At 40.3% G+C, this 27,976-nt stretch overlaps 1 protein-coding gene across 3 annotated transcripts; it reads left to right on the top strand.

Moving 5' to 3' along the window:
• The first annotated feature begins 601 nt into the window (after positions 1 to 601).
• si:ch211-225b11.1 (uncharacterized protein LOC561694 homolog) lies at positions 602 to 27,976 on the top strand. Of its 3 annotated transcripts, XM_054774739.1 has the most exons (13): positions 602 to 875; positions 1,813 to 1,947; positions 7,820 to 8,030; positions 9,903 to 10,035; positions 10,251 to 10,385; positions 12,187 to 12,290; positions 12,741 to 12,865; positions 15,357 to 15,469; positions 15,805 to 15,945; positions 16,032 to 16,131; positions 16,208 to 16,308; positions 21,986 to 22,153; positions 23,154 to 27,976. In XM_054774739.1, the coding sequence occupies exons 1-13, from the start codon at positions 671 to 673 to the stop codon at positions 23,256 to 23,258; spliced, it is 1,776 nt and encodes a 591-aa protein (XP_054630714.1). In that variant the 5' UTR covers positions 602 to 670; the 3' UTR covers positions 23,259 to 27,976. The 3 variants fall into 3 exon arrangements, with proteins under 3 accessions (XP_054630714.1, XP_054630715.1, XP_054630716.1); XM_054774740.1 differs by lacking the exon at positions 10,251 to 10,385; XM_054774741.1 differs by lacking the exon at positions 21,986 to 22,153.

Below are 27,976 nucleotides of genomic sequence, written 5' to 3'. Positions count from 1 at the left end.
TATTGGTCAGGAATAAGTGTATTTAAACCAATATGGTTTATGCTTGCTTAAATCTATGTCCAGTGTTTCATTGTGATTAGAATCATGATCAACATGATCAAATTATGGCAAAAATCACAAAATCATTCGGTGATCTTCAAAAATGTCCAAGGATAATAGTAGCACCATTTGTAGAATCGCCCACCTCTATTGCATAGTTTGGTGTAATGTAAACATACATCCTCGCGGTGGTAGGAAAAGAGAATGGTGAAGTTTACACTTCCGAGAAATAAAACATTTTCAGAATAAAAGCATTGAACGTTGAATTATTACATTTTAATGATGTACGTTCCTCAGGTCGCCTTTTATTTTGAAATTAAGCCTAACCGGGAGTCGCTTGCTTGACAAATATGTCACACGTACTATACATTCAACTGCTGTTAAATCACAGTTCAACTGTAACTGAGTATATATCTATATATCTATATATCACATACTATTTACGTATGGTTGTTATACATTTTAGTTGCCACTCCCCAGCACGAACATATGCTATATAAACAATTCGTTTTATTACCAGATTGGCTTTTGTGTAACCGGATCGGTCAGTTTTTTTTTTTTTTTTGGATGCGTGATATAATCGCAGCCCAGTCTGGGAGACCACAGTGTAATAACACATTGGCACTGAGCAATGATGGAGGCCGGTAACTCGACCATGAATGATGAGAAAAATGCGGCTTTGATAACCTCGGGTGAACAAGTGACCCCCAGGGAGACGCATGTGACAAGACCCACATGGAGCGGGCGGATTGAGTTCATCCTGGCCACTGTGGGCTACGCGGTGGGGCTTGGTAATGTCTGGAGGTTCCCCTACCTGTGCTACAGCAGCGGTGGAGGTACAACATGTCTGTTCCTTTTTTCTTTACATAGACCTACAGTACATAGACCTGTAGTCTTGTGGCTTTGAGAGGATGTGACAATCAAGATATAGAACAGTATAGTTATAACAATATATAGACATAACAGTATAGTTCATACACTAGCTACTACACTCATGGAAGGAATGTATTGAGAATTCCTTCTTTTCTCTTATATAAATTACGAAAGAATTTGCGGAGTTATGCCTCTTTGGAGTTGCTTTACCTCCAACATAAACAACAATCTCAGGTCACAATTCAGGTTTGCTTAGACAGTCTGTACATCCTCACGTTACATCGTGAACCCATCTGCACAAGCATGTTGAAACATTCTTTACCTGTAGTACAACGTTTTGTAATAACCCCTACTGTACACGTAATTATGTCTCACTTTCAACTTCTATAAATACAGCTTTTCACATGTGAGTTTATTTTGACTCAAGGTTCAGCCTGCCAGGCATATGTTTTAAGTTATTTAAGTATGCCAACACTGTAAGGCTAGTTTGGAATTACGCCAACATGGGCTCAAAATCTGGCACTCAAAATAGCATTTTTGCAGACACATCTATGCGTTAGTGTTTTATACATCAAATTAACAATTTTGAAATATATTTTTATTTGAATTTCAAATCTATTGCACACTTTTCACACTAAAGTTACCGACATCCAAGCTTTCATTTTTATGATCAGGACAGTAAACACAATTAGAAAACACAACTAATAAACACAAGGAAGTCATAACAGTGATTAGTGCAAAAATTAGACGAGTCTTGCACTCAGCTGAGCACTGGAAACACAGTTGTAATTTGGATTAACGCTAGATTGTAGACATATTCAGTTGAGACTATATGCATCGATTCATGACATCTTCTCAATTATTTTCCACTCATTTTTTTCTTCTTGACCTCTTCTCCAGGGGCGTTTTTGATCCCGTATCTCACCATGTTATTCTTGTGCGGCATCCCTCTGCTTCTCATGGAGTTTGCCATCGGCCAGTTCACTCACCTAGGGCCAGTGCATGCTCTTGCCAAAGTCTGCCCACTACTAAAAGGTGAATTACCCTTTATGTTATTAGACATGCATGGACCTTTGATGAATTTGACATCATTTTTCCAGTCCTACACTGTTGTTTCTCAATGTGAAAATCTATCGTTTTTTTTATCGAGGGATCCAAACCATCGCTGTTACCTTCCAACACGGTTCATCATGTAGTTGATCAGTGTTGGTTATACTCAAACAACTACAGTTTATTTGTGAAGGTGATGTTCTTGGCCCTTCAAATGTGGTCTGATTGCAGAGTCAGGTCATTAAATCTGAGTCACATAGTAAACACTAACTGTTAGATCATATATAAACAATTGATATTTATAAACAATTAGTGTGCATGTCAAGATTAGGTCAACCAGGCTTGTGCTGTTTGCCTGCCGTTGCTAAAATAGCGACATTGCGCTTGCATCCAAAGGTCAAGTACAGTGGAACCTATGCTCATCCAATCAGCAGTCAGAATGCAGTCTACATGCATTCAGAGACTTGCGGTGAGTCGGATGTTTCACATCCTTTAAAAAAATGCACATTTCCCCTACTTCGGTGTTAAAAATATATAATATAACAAGGGAGCTGCAACAAGGAGGCTGAAGAGACGCATGCGGCTCCGGAGCCGCGGGTTTCCGATCCTGTCATAGGAAATAATTGACGTTGCAATAATTATTCCAAGATGAAACTGTTGCTATCATAAAACTAGAAAAGCACTCAAAGAGCGCAAAACTCCGCCAAGCGCCATGGTTCCCCCTGTACTGTGATTATACCAAAACAATAATCCTACATTTTTTTGGATCAGTCTTTGATATTTTGTAGAACCTGTTGGAAACTTGTCCTGTATTTTTTTTAACAGGTGCTTTGACTATTTTTTGTGGCGTTATATGCACAAAAGGTGAAAATGGTCCTATCTCACAATGTTAAAGAATCCCTTAATAAATTCCTGGGATCCAGACGGTGATCTGGCTCGTCCCCGAAATTTAATCAGTTCTTCCATATCCTGTTTCCAACAATTCCTGAAAATTCCATCCAAATCCATTCAGAACTTTTCAAGTTATTTTGAACACAAATAAACAGACAAACAACCAAACAGATAAACACAGCGTTTGGCGGAGGTAATTATTACAAAGTAACCTCTGATATGTTTAACGGTTGACTCGCCTGACCAGAGCTGCAGGAAGTGTAGTGTTAGAGATGGCTACAATTAAACAATACAAGCACTGTATGATTAAACAAGGTTTACAGGTTGCTTGACAACTTTATTTGCTTGCTTCAGCTTGCTCCACGTAGAAGGCACATAGTCATACTCTAGACTGACATGAGCTGGAACCAGTTAAATGCAGACACATAGCCACACCACTGATCCACGTAGGGGTACGATCACCTTCCTAGTTTCGGGGCTGCTTCTCTTCGTCTCTTAAAGTGTTGGACTGAACGCCTCAGTGCTGAGCGTTCACTGGTGTTCACTAATAGATTAAAAACTCAGAAATTGTGGTCCGTCTCATCTCTCTTTCTCTCTACACAGGCCTGGTCATTTCAGTAGGTACAGTCCACACTCAGTGACCATGTGAAGTTGAGTGTGAATGGTTGTTTGTCTATGTGCGCCTTGGGATCGACTGGTGGCCAGAGTGTAGTCTGCCTTTCGCCCAAAGTCCCCTTGACCCTGAGCGGTAGAAAATGGATGGATGGAAACTTCTGGCCATCAGCGAAAACGACTGAAAGACCAGAACCTGGTGTACAGTCTTCTTTTCTACTCATGTTCTTCTTCTGTTAAGACCCAATATTTTTAGCCATATTTTTCCCAAAAATGTTTAAAATGTTTGAAACCTCGGTGACATTTAACTTTAGAGGTTTCACTGAACTTGAAAATGAGAAAAAACAGAATGAAATACAGTAGACGCCCCTACAACGTAAATAATCCGTTCCGAGAACGTTTACGTTATAGGGTTTTTATGTTATATGAAGCGTAAAATACATGTAAATAGCCTAATCCGTTCCAAGATCTTCCCAAACTCACCCCTTTGGCGTTTCAAAATATTCAAAGTCCACCAAATATGGTGGGAAAATATAAGAAAACGTTAGCATAAACATAGTAGAGTAACATTCCAATATAAAATAAGGTAATAAATAAGATTAATGTAAATGAATAAAAATGAAAAACAAAAACAATCAACTAGTTTAAGGGCGACTACGATGAGAAAGGGAGGTTGAAGGGAGAAGCCCGTCTCTCACACAAACTCCTTTACACGCTGTATAAATCAGCCAATGAGATGAGAATGTAGGCGGTGCCCCGATACCCTGATCAGCCAATGAGAGTGTGGAGCGTCAGAAGGCGTCACCAAGTGTACTCTGTTAGTCATGGAAATGTTTCCCTCTCTCTGTCGCGCGAGATATTCAAATCGAATTTCTGAACTTGCACCGTTTTGACGCTTTAAGTTATATGGAATTTCTTACGTAATACGATGCAAAAACTTTACATAAATTCTTTACGTTCAGTGGAATTTACGTAAAAAGAGGTTTACGTTATGCGAGGTACTACTGTATCTTTTCCCCAATCGCTGTTGTTTTGATATATATACTGTATGTTCTCTTTAAATGACAGCTGTAAATGTCATATAGATAGATAGAATGTGCTACACTGTTAAACTTAATGATATTTTCCTGAAATGAAGTTCCCATTAATGTGTAGAATTGTACTATACTAGGATGTTGATGGATGAGAACTTGCTTGGCTGAAGGGACTGACGTCATTAGTCTCTAATTGCTTTCAGAAACAATAGAGTATGGCATTATCTTGTGGCTGAGGAAGTGATGGATCCAAATGGTTACATCTATCTATCTATCTGTGACCATGGCAATCTTTTAGTTGATGTGTTGTTTTACCTTTGACTGACTATTTACTTTCACACCTTTGCTCCGCAAGGTTGAGAGCAACAGGCTGCAGTGGGCTGCAACGTGACGTCAATGTAATGTAGCGTCAAGTTAGCGCTAAAGTATACTAGTTATTTATTTATTTTAAGTTATTTATGGTGCCATAGTGGCAAATAAACTGCATTACTTACAAGTGTTATTATCACTGGAAGATGAGGACTAGCTACAGTAAGCATGACGCACGCACACTGAGCGAGAGAAAGCAGGAGATAAGAAGCCATGATAATCACTGAGCAAGTACTACTACTCTACATGAATGTAAAGTAGAAAAAACAACAGACGAATTGAACATAAGCCTTGCTAGAACTGTGTTACAGCAGAGAGCAACCAGCTACAGTATGAACAGGAAATTAGCAAGTAGATAAATAAGAGTATAGAGAGAGAGAGAGAGAATATAACAATAACACAAACTACACTGTGAACGCACATGTCCGGAAACAGGAAATGAAGCATTACGTTACAGCATACACCAGCAGCCAGAAGAAGGGGCCTTTGTAACATGTTTTGAAATGGTTCTATTATAATTTATACGCCAAAGAATATATTGTGATATGTAGACCTATCATTATCGCAAAAGGCTGCAATATACTCTATATCATTTTCACATCTCTTCCGTGGAGTGTTCAAACGTGTTCAGGGAGACCTGTATTTTGACACTTAAGTGGCAAGAAACTTGATCTGCTTTTTCTATAAAATTGTATATCTATAAATTAGATATGGATCATTTGAACTACATTGTTTTTTGACTCAGTGTGTCCAGTGAATTATCACTGTAATCTGCATGCACATGTACAACTTTTATTTTAAGTTGCTTTTTACATGTCTCAGTGAACTACGTAGAATATCGCAATATATCAGCAAAATCACAATATAGGAATACTGTTTCGTATCGTGACTCAGGTATCGTGATTTGTATTGTATCGTGAAGCATATACCAACACATAGTAATATTTAAGTTTCTTCCATCCATCCATCCATTTTCTATGCCACTTCTCCTCATTAGGGTCGTGGGGGTATGCTGGAGCCTATCCCAGCTGACTTCGGGCGATAGGCTGGGTACACCCTGGACTGGTCGCCAGCCAATCGCAAGGCACATATAGATAAACAACCATTCACACTCACATTTTAGAGTCGCCAATTAACCTAACATGCATGTTTTTGGAATGTGGGAGGAAACCGGAGTACCCGGAGAAAACCCACGCATGCATGGAGAGAACTAGCAAACTCCACACAGAAATGCCCAACGGAGATTCCAACCCAGGTGTTCCCGATCTCCGGACTGTGACTGTGTGGCCAACCCGCTAACCACTAGACCACCGTGCGGCCCAATATTTAAGTTATTTGTAATATTTATTTTCTCATTATACAGGTGACATTTTCCATGCAAGGCTCTTGCCATGAGTGCACGGTTAAGATTGCATGCATGAACATGTTGTGGGGGTTATGAGCTCGCTCTTGAAATCCAACAAGTTTTCAGCCATCAACAGCCCAACAAGCTCCTGTGATTTTGAAATGCTGTCTTTCTTGTTCTAACTGAGTTTCTACTTAGTTTTCTTATCTTTTCAAAAACAGAGGTTATGTACCCAGTCAAAACCTCACTTGAGTTGTCACTCATTTCACCCTGGTTAATGCTCTGTGCTAAACAGGGTCCAGAAAACAGGTAGTTTTTTCATGCACTTTCTTTAGAACCATTTCCGTGTGAATCTCTTGTAGTCTGTTAATGATTACAAAATCACTAATGGGATAATTTCATGTCCGAGCATGGAAATCCACACACCCACACCCACCTTTAATTAACTGCAGAATGTAATGGGATAGCATGACATAATGATTAGACGGTTGCCACTTGGGCAAGATGAGGCATGTTGGGGTAATATACTGTAATTGCTGCACAAAAGAAGAGAAGACCATCAACAATCTCTGAATGTTTTTGCATCTACTTTGCCCATGACAGTGATTGTGTTGATGTACAGTGTTTCCTCGCTACAACGCGGTTCACTTTACGCAGCCTCGCTGTTGCACTTTTTTTTGTGTGTGTGCAATTTTTTACAGTGCAGCATGCTTTTGTTTTTTTACAGCTTATGAACGCTCATTGTGTTCTGCGTCCTGATTCGCTACCAGTCAGAGGAACTGTAAAATGCGCGTGAGTCATTATTAATCATTTCTTATGTGTCCAACCATCATTAAAATGATATATTTTTTTAAAAGCTATCATATTTTTCTTTCTATAGGAAAACATTTATACCAGGCCCTTGATTAAGCGGAAGAAAATGGATGGAGGGTTTTACAGTCTTAAAACATATATAATAAACAAAAAAACATATCCTGTGGACGAAAATTCATGCACTGTAAACGAAAAAAAACCATATATATAATAACTGAAAAAAACATATCCTGTACTTGAAAAAACGTACCATGTAAACAAAAAAAAATATAATGAACGAAAAAACATATATAAGAACAAAAAAAAATCAACTTCTACGACACGCATTTCATATAACACGGGTATTTTGTGGAACCTAACCTCTGCATTAAACGAGGGAACACTGTACTGGTGGAGCCGTCCAGTATGTGCAGTACAGTACATGTACGCTGCTTTTGTTACAGACAATGGAAGTAGGAGAGGAAAAAGAGGCGCAGAAGTTGAAAGCGTTTTTGCTGTTTCATAATGTCCACACTGATTGTTTTTTCAGTTAGCTATGATGTTCTTCTCATTGGGCAATATGATCCACAAGATTCTATGCTTCCTTTAGCCATCAGTCTAAAACTTCCCGGGGAACAAAACATATTATGAAATACCAATCCGAGTTGCGTATGATTGACATCTATAATAGCGGCTCAGGGAGGAATAGCCATCTTTGATTTAAGCTGACATGTTGTTGGCAACTGTTCTGGTATCAGAAATGGGCCGTTTATGTATGATTCACATTCTCTCATGACATTTTTTTTTGCCGCAGGTGTTGGCCTGGCCACAGTTGTGATTTCCTATGTCTTCTGCACCTACTACAATGTGCTCATGAGTTGGGCCCTTTTCTATTTGGTAAACTCCTTTGGCGCAACACCTCCTTGGAAGACGTGCAACAACAGCTGGAATGTTTTTGAGAACTGCTCTAGTGGTTTTCCTGGCAACACCACTCATCTGCAGTCAGCCAGCCAGCAGTTCTTTGAGTGAGACAAGTTCCTTGCATTGTCATTTGGTTTGTTCATTCTCCACTATGTGCCACTTATGCATTATCGATAGAAAAAGTCACATTTTGAACTCAACCCCCCCATTTCACTCCCTGTAATCAAAAAATACATCATATCTTTGGCGGTACAATGGCTTGTCACTTGGGTTTTAACATCAAAGTTTCTGTTGTACCCGAGATACTTTTATCCCTGAAAAAAATACTTTTCACAATTACTAATTACCCCTATGGGTTGCTTAAAGGGATAGTTCATATTTTTTGACATGAAGTTGTATGACATTCCCATCAGCAGTGTAGTTCATCAACGGTGACTTATCCCCCCTGTTGGTCCCGTGAGTCCGGTTCAGGGGACTCATCTGTAAAACTGCGTAGAAATCTGACTAAAAGTCTGCTTACGCCAGAAACCCAAAATGTACGTACGGGAAAAAAAATTCAGACCTAAAAAGGTGGCGTACGCACACATTCACGTAATTTGTGCTTCACCTGCTGTCCAAATGTGCGTACGCAACTCCAACACACGCCACACCCTCTCCACGCCTTCAATTCACCATAAATGGTCGATGCAAAGTGACTCATGAATGTGCCGTCCATATTCAATTACCCTTGATTGCATTTCGAACGGTTCTTCTGAATCATGGCTGCAGAGAAGCCGAAGACGAATAAGCACAACTTCACCGAAACTGAGATGGAAATCTTAGTTGGAGAGCTGGAGGCCCATAAAAACATCATATGTGGGGGATACAGCAGTGGAATTACGAACAAGACGAAGATGAGCGAGTGCAAGTAGCGTCCCCTGTCAACCGTGCAGTGGAACGGGGCGCAGAGCTTAAAAAAAGTGGTCGGATATCAAAGCACACATTTCCATTTTTTGTGAGCATGTTTCTACATTTTTCCTAATTGATACCACATTTTAGATAAACATAAGCTAAGCAAAATCTGTTTCATTTAAAGCTAATGTCGAAATGTCGAAAATTAATTGCTGTAATTCCAGACGGATAGTTTAAAAATATTTAACTTAATGATGACATGCGTAATGGTGTTTATGATAAATGACAAATGATATCCATCAGTGTCATGTCAAATATCAGTTTCTACAAATGTTTTAAGTCAATAACGGCGTGATGTTTTCATGCAATGATAGATAAATCTTTACCGGCTTCCACTGCATGTTTATTTCTAACAAATGATTTCACCTCACCCCTTAAAATGTGCGTCGCCTTTTTGCCGTGTCTCCAAAAAGGGCGTACGCCAACTACAAAGGTGGCGTAGCGGTGCACACATTCTCACGTCAAGTTGTATTTTTATAGGTACCATACTCGGTGTGGAAAACTAAACTGCGTATGCAACTTTTTGGCCCCATTTTGTGCGTACACAGGCTAGATGAGGCCCCTGGTCAGAGATCCGTGACGAGGAACATATTCCGCTTAGCTGCTGGGGCCATTTAAGTAAAAAGTTTGGCTTCTCAAAACAATGTGCATTCAAAAGAGTAATACATTCGCATCACAAAAATTCCTCCTCAAAAAAACTTGACCGCACAAATCGTTCTGTGTTATATCGTATCAATAAAGTATTATTCTTTTGAAAGTATATTGTTTTAAGAAGCCAAACTCTTTCCTTAAATGGACCCAGCAACTAAGCAGAACTACATTGTCACAGATCTCCGATTTAAATCAGGACCAATTGTGGGGTTAAGTCACGATTGATGTACTGCTGATGGGGACTTCATACAGCTTCATGTCGAAAAATCAGAACTATCCATTTAAGATTGTGTCATGAGGGATAAAACTGACTTTTAACCACACTATTCTAACGGTGCATGTTCATGAATGAACACTTTTTTTTTTTTTTCCAGTCACAGGCTTCTGAAGAAAACCGATGGCATTGAAGATGCTGGTGGTCTTCAGTGGGAACTCTTCGGCTATCTCTTTCTTGCCTGGGTCATTGTGTATTTATGCATTTTTAAAGGAGTCAAATCAACTGGCAAGGTCAGAACAACCAAGAAATGTTTTGGCATTGAATGTGGAATAGATTTGATAGAAAGTTCAGCTTGACATTATACATTTGTTCATTCAGCAAAGGTTCAGAGCAGATTTAAAGAAACAACATTCAGTTAATCTCATAATGCCATATTCATTGTAGACTTGTTGCACCCTAAATTGCTGTCACTGAAACCATCCAACTTTATTGATACATCCCGCAGGTTGTGTATTTCACGGCTATTTTTCCATACTTCATCCTGTTCGCCCTGCTCATTAACAATATGCAGCTACCAGGTGCCAAGAATGGTGTCCTGTACTTTGTGACGCCTGTCTGGAGCAAACTTTTTGAAGTGAAGGTGAGATATTCTGTTAATGAACAAGACCCCAAACTTGAGTGAGAGGTTAACCTCTGAGTTTGTTTAAAAATTGGCACTGTGTGGTTAAAACATTATAAAACGGAATAGTGAACTGTCTCTCCCTGGTATGAGAGGTGAATAAGTGCAAATCATTTTCCAAAGAGCAAGAAAAACGTTGCATTAAACTGAGTTTGCAATGACATAGTTTATACAATTGAGAATGTCCTCTGAGCAGTGTTGCCATTTCCACCTATTATAAGCAACTTTGGGCTTCTTTTTTTGTGAAGTCGCTTGCAAATCTCATGAGTCGCGGGTTGCCCAGCTCCCCACAATAAACCAAAACGTGTGTGGTAAGTAGTTTTTCCTTTCCACACCCCCATTTCATGCTTATAAAAATATGATTATAAAAAGTTAGGGATAAGAGAGCATTGAAGGACTGGATCCGAAATCAGGTGGGAGATTCCACGAAGGCCATCTGTCAATCTGTTAGAAGTGTCAGATGAGATACGTATGTACTCGCCATGCAGATTTAATTCAGCATGCTAATACCGAGAAGCACAAGAAATTGCACCTTTCTTTACGGTGAGGCTAACGAACGTGGTTTTCACAGCCACAACAAGACAAACATCAATCACAAGTCACACATCAATCTGAGTTTAAAATGATACGTGAGTCAAATAAATCAAGTTATTCAAAGTCGTTGTTTATACTTAGTATATTTTTGCTGTTTCTTATGCGTATACACTCCTGATCAAGACCAGTTGAAAATTTGCAAGAACATTTTGCGCTGTTGGATCTTAAGGAGGTTCGAAGAAGAGCTTCAAAATCCAAAAAGAAGAAATGGAGTTGAGACAAAAAATGTTTGAGTAAGCAATTCATTCCCAACAACTAAACTGAAACAGGCTGTTCATCAGCTGATCAAAAGTTTAAGACCCAGACTGAGTAATGAGCAGCTGCGCCATTCTTGTTAATCACCTCAAAAATTGGCTTGGGCATGCTTGATGCCAGTGTTTCCAGGAGGCCAGTGGGAATATTGCTCCTGGTGGTGAAGATGGTTTCATGGAGGGCATCCACTTCTGGAACTGATTGCCATTTTTGTAAACTTCCTTTGCGAGCCATTCCCAAATGTTCTGAATTGGATTTAGATAAGGGGAACACGCAGGACAGTTAAAAAAAAAAAAGAGTGAGGTTATTCGTCTGGAAGAAGTCCTTTTCCAGGCGGGCAGTGTGAACTGCAGTGTTGTCCTGTTGAAAAACCCAGTCATTAGCACACAGACGAGGGCCTTCAGTCTTGAAGGATGCCCCCTCTGCTACTAAGAACCTCCTTAAGATCCAAATGTAAATTCTTGCAATTTTCAACTGGTTTTAAAATTTTGATCAGGTGTTTATATGTATATATTTATACCTTAACAAGCAGCCTCGCTTTCACAGTGTGGTGAGTTGCCTGTTTTGGGCTTGTTTTCGGAAAGCTGGTCGCTTGTTTATCTTACGAGACTTGGCAACACTGCCCCTGTGATTTGGAAGGGACAAAATGCGAGTTCTCCCAGCTTAAGACAGTTCCTCCAGAAACAGGAGAAGTAATTGCACAGCTGACTTAAGTATGATTATCATGATACACTTTTCAAGACAATCAACTACTGTACTAAAACAATGGCACGCATGATTTTATCGGTGCATTCGATATACCATGATGTGGAGCGTGTATTGCCTTTATGCAGGCTAACACAAAGAAAATATGTTTTGATATACTGGAAAAATCTTCTAAAATGAATGTTTGTCCGTTGTCTCAAACATACTGTAGGTGTGGGTTAAAGCAGCTGCCCAAGTTTTTAATTCCCTCGGGATTGCTTTTGGCTCCATGATTTCGATGGCTAGTTACAACAAGTTCAACAACAACATTGTCAGGTAACAATGCCCAACTGTATGATGACTGTTGGCTGTTGCTTGATGTTTTTTCCTCAACGAGTTTCTAGCAACCACAATGTTATTGATGTATTCTTTACGTGCTTGTTGATGATTTAACAAAAGTCCAGAAGAGGACAATATAGGTACCTTGTGATTGACTGACCAATCCATGGTGTAGTCCGCCATTCACCCAAACTCAGCTGGAATAGACTCCAGCTGCTCACGACCCTGAACAGGATGAGGTGGCAAATGCAGGGCTTCTTCCTTGACACGTTTCACAGCCCTTAACCGAATTTTGACAAACACTGGCCTCTTTTGTGTAATTGTGCTGATAGATATAAACCTCCAAACCATCCAAACAAGCATCAAACACTTTATAAGCATGTCTATCTGTTTTCTTAAATTTCTAAGACACTGACTTTTTTTTTTCTTTTAATTTTTCACTTCCAGAGATGCGTTGATCGTTTCATTCACCAACTCATTCACGAGCATCCTGGCAGGCTTTGTGATCTTCTCAGCGATTGGCTACATGGCTCACATACATAATCTCCCTATGGACAAGATATCAACAGATGGTAGGCATCAAGGATACCAGTACATTTCAATCTGAAAGCCACATGCTCATGAAAGTTTGTTTTTTTCTGTTTTGAAAACAGATTTTCTGCCTTAAAATGGTTGATTTTCTATTGGGGTTTTGGAGATAAATAACTAGATGGCTCTGGTCTGTGTTGTTGGAGAAGAATACGTGATGAAAATGCAGAGTTTGAAAGAAATAAGCAGAATGGAAATTTACTAGTGATTGATGCCATACGGGGAAGATATTAAGTGATCAGTTATGATGTTAGTGGGTGTGTTTCTGCCTACTCTTGCACGACATCCACTGGGTGTGTCGGCATAATGTATGGTTAAATTCAGCCAACTGTATTGAAAAACCTGTAAAAGGAACAGGCTTGAGGCATGAGGGAGGCCATCTCACCTTCACCTTGTGTTCTTCGATGACTGTTATTACTTTAACCTCCAAGACAAAGACGCTGGGGCCTCATTTGTAAAACTAAGTGTGAAATTCTGACTAAAAGTCTTCGTATGCCAGAAACTCAAAATGTGTGTACAGACAAAAATATTCAGATTGGCGCACAGACACTTTCACTCAATTTGTGGCTTGTAGATCTCGCTGTGCGTATCACCCTCTTTACACCTCCACTTCAAGGTCAATACAAAGTGACTCTTGAATATGGCATCCATATTTAAAGACAATTGATTGCATTATGGTGGCCGCTGTCATTTTGAATCGCGGCTGGTGCGGAAGCGGAAGTTCACAGAAAAGGAGGTGGAAATACTGAAAAAAGTGTAACAAACAAAAGAAAGATGATTGGGTGACAGCACGTCCGCTGTCATCGGCATGTGTGGAACTTGGAGCACAGAGGAAGAACAAAAAAAAATTGGTTGGAATATCAAGACACACATTTTCATTTTTAGCAAGCATGGTTTTTAAGATTTGTATCTAACTGATGTCACATTTAGATGAAAATAATCTTAGTAAACGCTTTAATTTAAAGGTGAATGCAAACAGGCAGCTGTCCTTGTACAGTATACATTACATTACATTACATTACGTAAGGTACATTAAAGTACTTTATGTAAAGAAACGGCAAAATATGGATGACGTTACACCACAGACTGATTGCTGTATTTCCATATGGATATTCAAACATTTTTAAAGGTTATGCTGACTTTAGCACAATGGAAATATCAGGAATATTATTATTAAGACCTAATTTTGTGCATTAGTTATAGTGAATTACAACAAAACAAAATCACAAAGTCAGCAAACTTATAATTTGTGCAAAAGGAAAACTATTAAGAGTAACTTCACACACATGGACCTGACAATATCCACACAATTAGAGTCCGTGTAACAGATAAATATCAGTATTGATGTTCATTGGTTTAATAATTGATCACAACTTGACATATGCAACAAAGAACTGTCTTAATTTTTGATAAATTGTCCAAAGAAAAGCATGCAACAGCACACTGAAGACATACATATTGGCCCTATATCTTGTAAACTTAACCCCATACAATTATTTAATCCATAACTTAATGTTTATTATAGTTAAGGGTTATCAAATGCATAATATTCTCATGAAATGAAATGATGAAACGTCTAAGCACTGCGTTATTGCTTTTGTATCAATCTTTTTGTCAGGATACTACACTCATGCGCAGTGGTGTTTCTGAGATGTTAGGACTGCTATCAATTTACAGTCACTGCTCATATGTTGACGAGCACATTAATATAGGGTATTAGATTTGACTGATAAAGTATAACCGTAGGTGTCATGTAAAATGGCTAAACATTTTTTAAGTCAATAACTGCTTGACGGTTAATGCAATGATCGATAAACCTTTATTCGCTTCCATTGCATGTTCCATGCACATTTGGAAAATATGCAGGAGGTTGCGTATGCACACCTTTTATGTGTACGCATGGTTTATATATTTTGCCTTTGGTTTTTGACGGCTGTAGAACTCATTCAGACATGTGGTTAAATCCTGCAACTACCTTGGTTACTTATGACAATCTAGAAAATGTTTATGTCGAGCACCAATTCTTTTGCTCACATTCTCACAGAGGTCTGTGCCATGAAGTGCCATATTAGACTTTTAGCGACCAGTATGAATGAGTGTGAGACCGACAGCACCAAATTTAACACACCTGCTCCACATTCACACCTACGACCTTGTAACATTAACGAGTCACATGACACTGGGGAGAAAAAATGGCTAATTGGGCCCAATTTGTACAGTTTAACATAGGCATGTACTCGCTTTTGTTGCCAGAGTTTTAGACATTAATGACTGTGTGTTGACTTATTTTGAGGGGACGGCAAATTTACATCATTATCCGAGCTCTACACTGATTACTTTATATTGTATCAAAGTGTCATTTGTTAAGTGTTGTCTCAAGAAAAGTTATAATAAAATATTTGCAGAAATGTAAGGGGAGTACCCACTTTTGTGACATATTGTAGTAATAAAAATATCCTTGCTATATTTTTTTAGGTCCTGGCCTTGTATTTGTCGTGTACCCTGAAGTCCTCTCCACAATGCCTGCCTTTCAGCTGTGGGCTCCTCTCTTCTTCTTTATGCTGCTCTGTCTTGGCCTGGACAGCCAGGTAAACAGCTACCAAGCTCACATACGCATATCTGCTGAGTGAATGAGAACCATGCATTCATATTAACATTGCTGTTGGCCAAATACGTAAGTCAGTGTTATTCTCATCTCTCATTTTAATTTGTATTATTGTATTAGCATTTGCATTTCAAGTTATAGTGATAAATGTTAGGCTTATTTATTTCAGTTGTTATGTTTCCTAAATTCTCATGCCTCATATCGTACCGTCATTGCTTCTCAAACATTCTGAAAGGGATTATGCCACATTGTCACACCAGGATAAAGTTGTTGTTTTTTCCACCTGAGAGTAAAGTGAATGTTTCCTGACTGCTGCAGTTTGCCACAGTTGAAGTTGCTCTGACCTTCATAAAAGATGAATTTGGCCCCCAAGTTCTGCGCTTTCTCAAGAGAGAAGAGCTGCTGGCCCTGATTGTGTGCATTGTCAGCTTTCTTCTCGGCCTTCCACACGTTACTAAGGTGCAGTAATGTTAAACCATGCCATTTGTCATGTCTCAAATCGCTACAAGTGCACCGCTGGTAACTGGTGTGTCTTCTTTCCTCAGGGAGGTATATATGTGTTTCAGCTGATGGACCACTACACAGCTGTGGTGTCCCTTATGTTCCTGGCTTTCTTTGAAGTTATAGCAGTCTGCTGGTTCTTTGGTAATATCATTCATTTTGTATGACCCTGTCAAGGTTCACTTGCACTACTCTCATGGAACTTGTCTTATTCTATTAGGTGTCCCTCGCATCTGTTGTATCATTGAGAGGATGCTAGGGAAATCTGTGAACTTCTACTTTCGCATCTGCTGGTTCCTTCTCTGTCCCTTGTTGGTGCTGGTGAGGTTCTCTTTAAACACAATAACATTATTTATATGATTTTTAATACAACATACACTATATATCTATTTCACTATCGATTTACAATTACAATCAAAACTGTTTATTGTAAATTCTAGATATTTTAAAAGTTTACGTTGCAATACTTTGCCCTGGTGGTATAATAGTCCACGCTGCTGCCTTTCATGCTGTCCTGACAGGAAAAGACAAAAATACTAGGGCTGTCAAATGATTACAAATTTTAATCAGATTAATCATAGTTTTTAAATGAATTAATCATGATTAGCTTGAATCTTGAATCTTGAATTAGCAACTATCTCTGAAATATGCCCATTTTCCTGTATTTAATTAACAGAAAGATAAATGACAGGACAGGATCATATACACTGCTCCAAAAAATTAGAGGAACACTTCGAAAACACATCAGATCTAAACTGGGGGAAAAATGATCTTGAATATCTTTCCTGATAATAAGTAGGTGATGTATTAGTAACAAAATGATGCCACATCATTTGATAGAAATGAAAATGATCACCCTATAGAGGGGGGAAATCAAAGACACCCCAAAAATGAAAGTGAAAAAATGATGCAGCACACTGGTCCATTTGGCTAAAATGTCATTGTAGCAACTCAAAATGATTCTCAGTAGTTTGTGTGGCCCCCACATGCTTGTACGCATGCCTGACAACGTTGGGGTATGCTCCTAATGAGACTACGGATGGTGTCCCGGGGGATCTCCTCCCAGATCTGGACCAGGGCATCACTGCGGTACCTGGACGCATGGAGGAGATTCCAGGAGACAGGTAGTTACTCCAGCAGAGCTGGACAGGGCCGTAGAAGGTCCTTCAACCCTCAGCAGGATCGGTATCTGCTCCTTTGTGCAAGGAGGAACAGGATGAGCACTGCCAGAGCCCTACAAAATGACCTCCAGCAGGCCACTGGTGTGAATGTTTCTGACCAAACAATCAGAAACAGGCTCCATGAGGGTGGCCTGAGGGCCCGACGTCCTGTAGTGGGCCCTGTGCTCACTGCCCAGCACCGTAGAGCTCGATTGGCATTTGCCATAGACCACCAGATCCCCCAGGACACCATCCGTAGTCTGATTAGGAGCATGCCCCGACGTTGTCAGGCATGCGTACAAGCACGTGGGGGCCACACAAACTACTGAGAATCATTTTGAGTTGCTACAATGACATTTTAGCTAAATGGACCAGTCTGCTGCATCATTTTTTCACTTTCATTTTTGGGGTGTCTTTGATTTCCCCCCTCTATAGGGTGATCATTTTCATTTCTATCAAATGATGTGGCATCATTTTGTTACTAATACATCACCCACTTATTATCAGGAAAGATATTCAAGATCATTTTTCCCCCAGTTTAGATCTGATGTGTTTTTGAAGTGTTCCTCTAATTTTTTTGAGCGGTGAATATTTGTATGTATTAACAGCTCCAAATGAATATGTCAATAAAGCTAAAAGATACCACACAAGTCTAAAATCTATTTGCCTAACACTGGTCCTAATAGGGCCGCACGGTGGTGTAGTGGTTAGCATGTTGGCCAACACAGTAACAGCCTGGAGATCGGAGATACCACATTCCAAAAACATGCATGTTAGGTTAATTGGCGACTCTAAATTGTCCATAGGTATGAATGTGAGTGTGAATGGTTGTTTGTCTATATGTGCCCTGCGATTGGCTGGTGACCAGTCCAGGGTGTACCCTGCCTGTCGCCCGAAGTCAGCTGGGATAGGCTCCAGCATACCCCCGCGACCCTAAAGAGGAGAAGCGGTATAGAAAATGGATGGATGGATGGATAGTCACTTTAATAGTAGCAGATAGGGGTGTAATGATTCGTTTTAATAACAATTTGATTCATATCACAATTATTGGTTGCCAAGGACGATATTGGTTCATTTAGAACGACACAATCTGAAACAATTCAGTAACTTTAAATTGGTTCAGTAACTTTTTAGCCAAAAATTTAACTAGTGTTACTGAAATAAATACCTGGATACTGGACAGGGCAGGTGAAGTTTCCCTTCTAAGGGAATCAGGTGTAAATGGTTAATAATTCTGGCATACTTACGAATAAATGATCAATGAGTACAAACAATTATTTAAAAATGCAATACAAAATCAGGATGAACAGAGGGTGGAATAGCTTGCCATGATTAATTATTTACTTTAAATAGTGCAATCCAAACCTGCACTTTGCACCCAATGAGGGACATTATGCAAATTCCTCAGCAAATGAATGTGGTATGGTATCTTCAATTAGGTGTTGAAACTTTTTCACCTGGGCGATGTAAGCAGGGGCTTTTTTGGGGGCTAATAATCCTCCTGATCAGAGCAGCCAACGGTGCAGCAACTAGCAAGAATACACTGGCAGACGTTTTGCAGCGCACATATGTTAGGAATGTTACAAAGCTTTGAAATATTTAAAATCAAGTCTGTGATTAAGTCTGTCTGATAAAACATCACTTTGAATTTTAATTTGATACCTCATTCAGTTCTCTACCCCAAGCATTTAAGAAGTTAAAGCAAATTTCATACTGGAAAATAGTGCCTTTGGTTCGCATTGCTTTGACATTGAGTCAAGACAAAAGCTGTGATCGACCCACGGACCTTGGCAAGTACAACTGTACTACAAAAAAAACATCATATCTGGAGGACACAGCAGTGGCATAACAAGGGCCTGATGAGCGTGTTTGCGTCAGTGGAATGGGGCGCAGAACTTAAAAAAGTGGTCGGATATCAAGGCACACATTTCCAATTTTTCGTGAGCATGTGTCTACATTTTTCCCAATTGATAGCACATTTTAGATGAACATAAGCTAAGCAAAATATGTTTCATTTAAAGGTGGACGCAGTGACTCAAAAGTTATGTACAAAATTAATTGCTGTAATTCCAGATGGATAGTTTAAAAATATTTAACTTAATGATGGCATTAACACCATCAAATAGATATATCGTAATTATTATATGAGGAACAAATGTGTGTTATTTCATTTATAGAAAATGAAAGATAAGTTTACTCATACGGCCTTGACACGATCCACACAAATAAAGGCTGTGCATTTTTTTGGGTCTACCATTTGACTTTTTTGTTCCATAACCCTTTTAAGCAGTTTAAAATGACTGTCTTACTGAGTCCAACCTCAGCAGCAATGGCGCGATGACAGAGGACTTGCTTATGCAGCTCAACAGTCCGACCACGTTCAAAGAGAGAAGGCTTTTTTGCCTTTGCCACCAAGAGATCGTGACATTGGGAATACCTGACAGATAATAACATTGAACCCACATTTTTGCCAAGAAAAGGCTATGGTCTTAAACGTCACCAGCTGATGAACAGCCTATTTCAGTTGAATACTTGTTTGCAATACATTGCTTATCGAGGAAAAGGCTTCTTGAGACGTCATCTGTACTTCTGTGAAGAAGGTGTCGGACGTTTCGCTCCTCATCCGAAGAGCTTCGTCAGCGAACTAATAAGTGCTGGTAGCTTAGGCCTTAAATACAGTAAGAGTGGGCGGAATTGGTGTGCCAACACCCTCCTCCTATTGGTTCGTTACACTAAGCCTGGGCGGAGTAGTGGTATAATCCTATCCTGTTATTAACACCTCCGATAAAAGGGAAGTGTCGCTCCCTGAATTGGGTATGAACGACTCTGATACTGGCTTGTTAGCATCTATTGTTCTGGCTCGGCCCTGCCTTCACCTCATTTGCAAGACTAAGAGCTGTGGGTTTTGGTCTCAGTAACCTGCTGAACACAGGGTCCAAATTAAACCTCAAGCCACCATTCCGATTCAATGACGGGTTCTGTTGTTTGACAAAAATAGCTTCCTTTACTCCTCTTTCAAACCATCTGTTTTCTTTGGCCAAAATCTTTACCTCGCTGTCCTCAAAAGAGTGATTGGTAGCTTTCAGGTGTAGATGTACTGCTGATTGAGGACCACTAGCATTGTCCCTGCGATGTTGATAAAGCCTTTTTTGGAGCATTTGCTTAGTTTCCCCAATGTAGTGCTCTTTGCATTCCTCATCTTTACAGTGGATGGAATAGACCACATTGCTCTGTTTCTGGTTTGGAGCCTTGTCTTTAGGATGCACTAATTTTTGTCTCAGGGTATTTACTGGTTTGAAATAGGTAGGAATTTTGTGTTGCCATAAGATCCTCTGGAGTTTTTCGGAGACCCCCGCTACATAAGGGACTACCACTCCTCTCCTTTTTGCTTCTGTGGGCTTTTGGGTTTCTTTCCCTACTCTCTTCTTTTGACATTTGTTAAAAGCCCACCGTGGGTACCCACAGGTTGAGAGCGCTCTCTGGACATGTTGTGTCTCCTTTTTCTTTCCCTCAGCACTAGTTGGTATTTGTTCTGCTCTATGTTGGAGGGTCCTAATAACCCCTAGTTTATGTTGTAGTGGATGGTTTGATTCAAAAAGCAGGTATTGGTCAGTGTGTGTGGACTTTCTAAAGACCTCTGTAAGTAGCTGTCTGTCCTTTCCTATAATTACCTTGCAGTCTAAGAAGGCTAGTTGGTTTTCTTTAGTGTCCTCGCGAGTAAATTTGATATTGGTATCCACCGCATTGATGTGATCTGTGAAAGACTGAATTTCTTGTTTTTTGATTATGACAAAGGTGTCATCCACGTATCTAAACCAGTGCCTTGGTTTTGTCCCTGAGAAGGATGTGAGAGCCTGTTTCTCCATCTCTTCCATGTACAGATTCGCCACTATGGGTGAGACTGGTGAGCCCATAGCACAACCATGAATTTGTCTGTAGAATTTCCCTCTAAACTGAAAATATGTGGTGTTAAGGCAAATTTCCAGTAATTGGCAGATGTGGTCAGCACTAAGTTTTGTTCTCCGATGCAGAGTTGAGTCCTCGAGCAGTCTCTTCCTCACCACCGAGACTGCTGCTGAGGTGGGGACAGATGTGAAAAGTGAAGTCACATCATAAGACACCAAAGTTTCCTCTGGCTCCAATCTGAGGTCTTTGATGCTCGCCACAAACCCTTTTGTGTTCTCTATATGATGATCAGTGTTGCCTACCAATGGGGATAAGACTGTTTTTACATATTTCGCTACATTGTACGTGGTAGAGTCAATGCTACAGACAATGGGTCTGAGGGGAAACCCTTCCTTGTGGATTTTTGGAAGGCCATAGATACATGGTGTAGCCTCCCCAGGGTATAACCTATGATACATCTGTCTGTCATCTGTCTGTATTTAAGGCCTAAGCTACCAGCACTTATTAGTTCGCTGACGAAGCTCTTCGGATGAGGAGCGAAACGTCCGACACCTTCTTCACAGAAGTACAGATGACGTCTCAAGAAGCCTTTTCCTCGATGGACAACTCCTGTACGACTGAGAGCCTACACAGACGCAATACATTGCTTACTCATTTTTTTTGTCTCACTCCCTTTTTTTCCTTTTTGCATTTTGAAGTTCTGCTTAGAACCTTCTTCCAATCTAACAGTGCAAAGCGTCACTTCTTGCAATTTTTCAACTGGTTTTCAAATTTTGATCAGGAGTGTATACATGGACATTAAAAAAAAGAAGTATATTTTAAAAATAAATTTCCTTTTTTTATTTGAGTGCAACTGTATCTATGTATCTGTCTATTTATCTGTCTAAAAAGAAGTTGAATGTGGTCATAAACCTGTTGTTTTCCAATCATAGTGCATACTGGTGTCCAGTATTATCCAGTACACCCCTGTTCAGTATGGACCGTATAAGTACCCATTGTGGGCTGAATGGGTGGGCTGGGGCGTCTCACTGGTCTCTCTTATCTGGATCCCAATTGGTGCTATTCACGAGATCTGTAACAACAAAGGGTCTTTCCTCTCGGTGAGTACAAGCTTCATCATGACTTTTCAAAAATAGTTTATCTGATTGTTGCCTCTATTTAGTGCAAGCACACTCATGTCCACTCCGTTTCACAGCTAGCGTATGTACTCTGTAAAATATGGTATACAGTACATAGTTTTCAGCCTGTTATGTTTCGCAGGACAGGAGCGAGTGCTTCCTGTCCTGCACCTTTATTTTGTCGAGCTGTACTTCCTGTGTGGTGGCGAAGACAGCCGCTTCACGCCTGGTGGCCGCACAGCTACGGCCAATTCCCATCAGCGCCATCGTACGTGCGGGGCTGGTTCATTGCCATTGTTACCCGTGCTCCTTGTTTTCTAGTCAGGGCTGTCACCTGAGGACTTCACTTACCTGGACTATCTGCACCCTTTACCACAGAGCCTTTTTCCCCGTAGCCTTTTCTTTACATGAAAAATATCCCTAACTGTAGATTCATTCATTCATTTTCACTGTCATATATAATCTGACTTTGGGTGAGACAACTTAGACAGTCTTTTACCTACAGAACTAAAGTGAAAAGCAGGTCAGACAAACATATTTTGGATTTTTCAACCTGAGCTTTCATGCCTTTGCATATTGGAATGTGTGATGAAATTTGGAAGATGTCCAATTCCGTACATTGCGGTTGTCTACAACCCTGCATTTACAGTTATCGTTGTTTTTCTTATACAGCTCTTATATTCGCTCTTCTCACTGCATTTTCGTCACTGATGGTCTAGGGATGAACTCGCTTGTCTTCAGTGCAGGTTCAGTCCCCACTCTGTGATGGTGTGTGTGTGTGTGTGTGTATGTGTTGTAGTGTATGTGAATGGTTGTTTGTCCATGTGTCTTGTGATTGACTGGTGACCAGTCCCGTTTGCTTTTCGCCCAAAGTCAGCTGGGATACTGTTGTCCTTTGAGTGAAGGAATGTTGAGCTGTAACTGCATTTTGAATATTTTATTGTCTTTTTTTAATTAAAATCTTCCCCTTTCTGCTTTTTAGAGACTTACAACAGCCATGACTACCACTGTAGAGCTGGATAATGAGGATCCTCTGCCTGAAAAACAGAACGTTGCCGACCCATTGGTTGAAACATCAACTGTATGACCACAACGAAACACTCTGTACACACTGTAGTAGTTTATTTTTTTAAATGAGGGAACAAAAAGTGTACCTGAGACACTAATTAGGACTGTGTAATATATCCATCCATTTTCGAAGCTGAGTATCCTCACTAGGGTCGCGGGGCTATGCTGGAGCCATTCCCAGTTGGCTTTGGTCGAGGGGTGGGGTACACCCTGGACTGGTGCTGTGTGGTAAAGTAGTTATAATTGTAACTGATAGCATAGTGGTACACACAGCTGACCTTTGTGCAGCCAGCGTGGGATTGATTTACGTTCGGTAACTAGATATGAGTGAGAGCGTGAATGGTTGCTTGTCCATATGTGGCCTGTGATTGTCTACCGACCAGTCTAGGGTGTACCCCGCCTCTCTCCAGAATGCACCAGCTTCACTGGTAGAAAATTAACAAATAAATACAAAATTATTTGATATAATTCTTTCAAAATAACTATGTTTACTCTACACACTTTAACTTAACAAATCGACCTATAGTGTGTGAAATCACCAGTTTGGAAAGCAAATGAATAAATAGAAAGTGAGTGCTGGGGAATGCAAATCTTTTGTCATTTGATTTCCTTGACATTCCTGGAACAGCATCAACAGTAAATACTTTGTTGTAGGCTGTCATGCATAAGTAGTGTTTTCACCAACGCATCACACACTTTTAAGCTTGCGCTAGAGTGTTCTCGAGGTTGCAATGCCTTGGGATACAACTAGACAAATTGGTTAATCTTCAGGGAAGTTACACGTCACTTGTTTGATCCGCAAAAGTTGACTCGAGGCAACAGGACTCTGAATCAGTTTCTTGAAGGCATTTTACCTTCAATCCGAAAAGCTTCTTGAGCTCTACATTTTTTCGGTGTGGAGTTGTAATATTTCTGTTGGGTGTGTCCCCTGGAGGTGGTCATAATAAGGTTGTTGTTTTCTGGCAAGGCTGGTGAATGACAGTCTTGCATAACACAAAACTACTTGTTAGTGGCCAGTCTTCCCGTGGAATGAGACAATGTTTGGAGGAGAGATGTCAGTACATTGTCATAAGCAAACAATATGTGATGGTGCAAACTTTCTCTGTTTAGAGAGGGCCTTTCTTTTTGACATTGATGGCTTCTTTCGCACCTCTTTCAAACCAGCCGTGAGTGGTAGCAATGAGCGACAATGAGTGACAGCTGTGCACGCCAATCTTCTTATTCCGGTCGAACAACATTTTTGCAAAGTTTAACTTTGATGAGTGAAAAATGTAGACATTTCTTTATTCAATCTGTTCTTTTGAATCACTATTGATAACATATGGCAGCCGCTGGTGTTCTTATATTTTTTGGTTGAAAAAGGTTTAGTTTGGAGCCAAAGAAGAACAACACCAGTAACAGAGGAGGAGGTCCGCACCATCACTTCTGTCTGCTTACAATATCAATGTCAATATCTTTCCATCAAAGATTTTCTCACTCCACAGGAAGAGCGGCCACTAGTTGTTTTGCCACCAGTCAAGTGAACGACCTATTGTTATGCAGGACGGTCGGTCAACAGCTACGCAGGGAAACATCAACAAAAACAACCCTATCGTGTCCACCACCAGGGGACACACACACCACAGACATATAAAGGGTGACTCCACACCTGCAGTTGTAGAATTGAGGAAGCCTTTTGGTTTAACGGTGAAATGTCTTCAACAAACATGGAGAGTCCAGTTGTCTCGATTCAGCGTTTGCATATTACCATTAACTGGATGACTGAGAATCTACACAGATATATCAATTGTGTTGTAACTTCATGTCTGCGTTTGATAGCTTACTGACCCGATACTAACTGTTAATCGCTGACTCGGAGGGGAAAGCCAAAACATAAGTTATGATTTAACTTTGAGATGACAAACTTGTGTGAAATATCATGTTTTTCTATTAAATTACAATGCGTGGAACATTGGAGGCCAAAAATAATTGATGTAGCTGGACATGTTGCACAAGTTTAAAATGTCATGGCACTGGCATGTGCATGGGAGTTTGCCCCACCGGTGTGCTTTGTGGCCTTGGAAAAGGCATTCGACCGTGTCCCTAGCTTGCGGTGTCTTGTTGGGGTTTCTCCAGGAGTACAGGGTTCATGGTGCACTACTATGTGCCATTTGGTCCTTGTACAACCGGAGTAAGAGCCTGGTTCGCATTGCCAGCAGTAAGGCAAGCCTGTTCCCGACTGGCCTTTGTCACTGATTCTATTCATAATTTTTATGGACAGAATTTCTAGGCACAGCAAAGGCGTCAAGGGAGTCCAGTTTGGAGGCCTTAGGATCTCGTCTCTATATTTGCAGACGATGTGGTCCTGATGGTCTCAAGCTGTGACCTTCAGCGTTTACTGGGGCGATTTGCAGCTGAGTGTGACGCTTCTGGGATGAGACTCAGCACCTCCAAATCCGACTGCACCCTTAGGGTTGGGAGTGAGGTCTTTGCCCCAGGTGGTGGAGTCGAAGTATCTTGCGGTCTTGCTCACTAGTGAGGGAAGGTTGGAACGTGAGGTCGACAGCCGGATCGGCACATTGTGTGCAGTAATGCGATCCCTGTACCAGACCGTCTTTCAATTTACTGGTCTATCTATGATCCTACCCTCACCTATGGTCATGAGCTTTGGGTCATGACCGAAAGAACGCGATTGCAGATACAAATAGCCAAAATGAGTTTCCTCACCCTATCTCATAGGGTGGCTAGACTCACCAGCTCTGTCACCCAGGAGGAGCTTAGACTAGAGCCGCTAGACATGTCTCAGGGAACGTCTCGGTGTCCTCCCAGTGGGACCGAAAGAGGTGGCCGGGAACCAGGAAGTCTGGACTTCCCTACTGAGACTGTTGTCCCCATGACCCGGACCCAGATAAGTGGAAGAAATGGATGGATGGATGTTTGATTCAATATAGGAATTAGATCTTTTTTGCATTTTTGAATTTATGTGTACACTTTTTTGGAGGGCTCCTCCATGACACATCGTCACTATTTCACAAATTGTGAAATAGTGCATATACTGTATGTGTTACAACACAAGGAGGTTAGATACGTGTCAGGAAAGAATTAACTTGAAAACTGTGGAAGGTGACGCTGTTGTCCCATCACTGATACGCATGGAGGAAAAGCAGTTACATATTCCAAAAGCTACCTTAACCGTCTTACATTAAACATCAGATAAAATTGGTAGGGTTGTTGTTTCAACATAAGACATACAGTAATCTCTGAAATGTAACCTCAGTTTTGAACATTTTGGAAAACATCAAATTCTAAATGTTGAAGCAATATTCTTATATGCTTAGATTTATTTATCAATCAAACTTACATTTAGTTGTAATTTATTTGCTTTAATTCGACAAATCCTTTTAATCGTGGACCATGTTATAAACTAGCAGTTTTAAGTTAACAAACAAAAAAAAACAATTGAATTAACTCAACACAACTACAGTAACAGTGCAAACAACCACTGTTCTTTTTTTTTTTTTTAATCAGCCATCTGCTGTACATTATGAAAATAAATACAATTTGCAAGGGGGGTTGAATTTTTTTTTTGTTGTTGCTTTTCCAAGCCATAGTCTTGAGTTTGTCTTTGCATGTAGAGTAAATGTTATTTTTTTACATTGTTGATTTTACATGCATAATTTCTACCAGCAGAGGGTGCTACAATATACTTTATATAAACATTTGCAACTTGTCTTTTGTACTGTGTTTGATATCATGCACTCTGCCTTATTGCAACTTTTTGTATGACATTGTGCACAACATATATGCCTTTTTCTATACACATTTTCACATTAACTTTAACATGTAAATTAGGTTTTAATGCAACTTTAATCATTTTTTATGTTGTAAACATGTACTTCTTCTCATTTATATCTTAAAAAGGGGACCTATTACGCTTTTCCTCTTTTCTGACCTATAAATGTTGTTACAATTTTGTATTCTTGTGTTAAACGATGTTAACGCGTCAGGTAATGCAGTTTGCGCATTTGGAAGTGAGACCTGAAAGCAGTTTTGGACTTTTCTGCACGCTGTGTTTTACAGAGTTTTTTTTAAACACAGAGTTCCATTGACGTCAGTGCAACCCGGGCATCCTTATATGGACATGCCCAGGGAAACGCTGTAGGCCTGCCCGCCACCCGCTCTGCTCTGTTTACTGTGTTGGCTCTTATAGCTCCCAGGAAATGTTTCTTTGGGTGTGCCTAAAGAGGCAAGCATCAGGCAGAAGTGGTTGGAGTTGCTGATTCCTGCCAGCAAGAGGAAAATATGCTCTGTCAACGCCATTTCACACGGGACTGTTTTGTGATCATGGCCCAATACGAAGCTGGACTATCCGCCAAACTGTTGCTGAAGTCCAACCCCTTTCCAATGTTATTTGGTCGTGTCACAACAGCAATCTCTAAGTAAAAATATATCAGTGTCCTAACAGTGTTTTGTGTAAGGAATCAGAAAAAAGGGGTTCGGCAGCTGTCAGGAAGGCCTCAGGAGCGCTTGGGAGTGTGACCAATCACAGCGGAGTGAGCTCAGCGGGAAACATACCTGGAGGAGAGCCGGGGGTGGAGTAAATTCCACAGAGGAAGGTGCAGGAAGAGGTGCAGAGTCTGGAAGATCTCGAAAGCTTAATGTGCGGGTTATCGTGTGTAAGCTGCTCTATAGGAGTCCAGAACTCAATACAATGGCCCGAAAATGAGCATAATAGGTCCCCTTTAAGCTCATGTGTGC

Source organism: Dunckerocampus dactyliophorus, chromosome 4 (assembly GCF_027744805.1).
Source record: "Dunckerocampus dactyliophorus isolate RoL2022-P2 chromosome 4, RoL_Ddac_1.1, whole genome shotgun sequence".
In the NCBI taxonomy this organism is placed as follows: domain Eukaryota; kingdom Metazoa; phylum Chordata; class Actinopteri; order Syngnathiformes; family Syngnathidae; genus Dunckerocampus; species Dunckerocampus dactyliophorus.
Note: the sequence above shows the minus strand (reverse complement) of the source record. Positions and strands in the feature narration are given on the sequence as shown.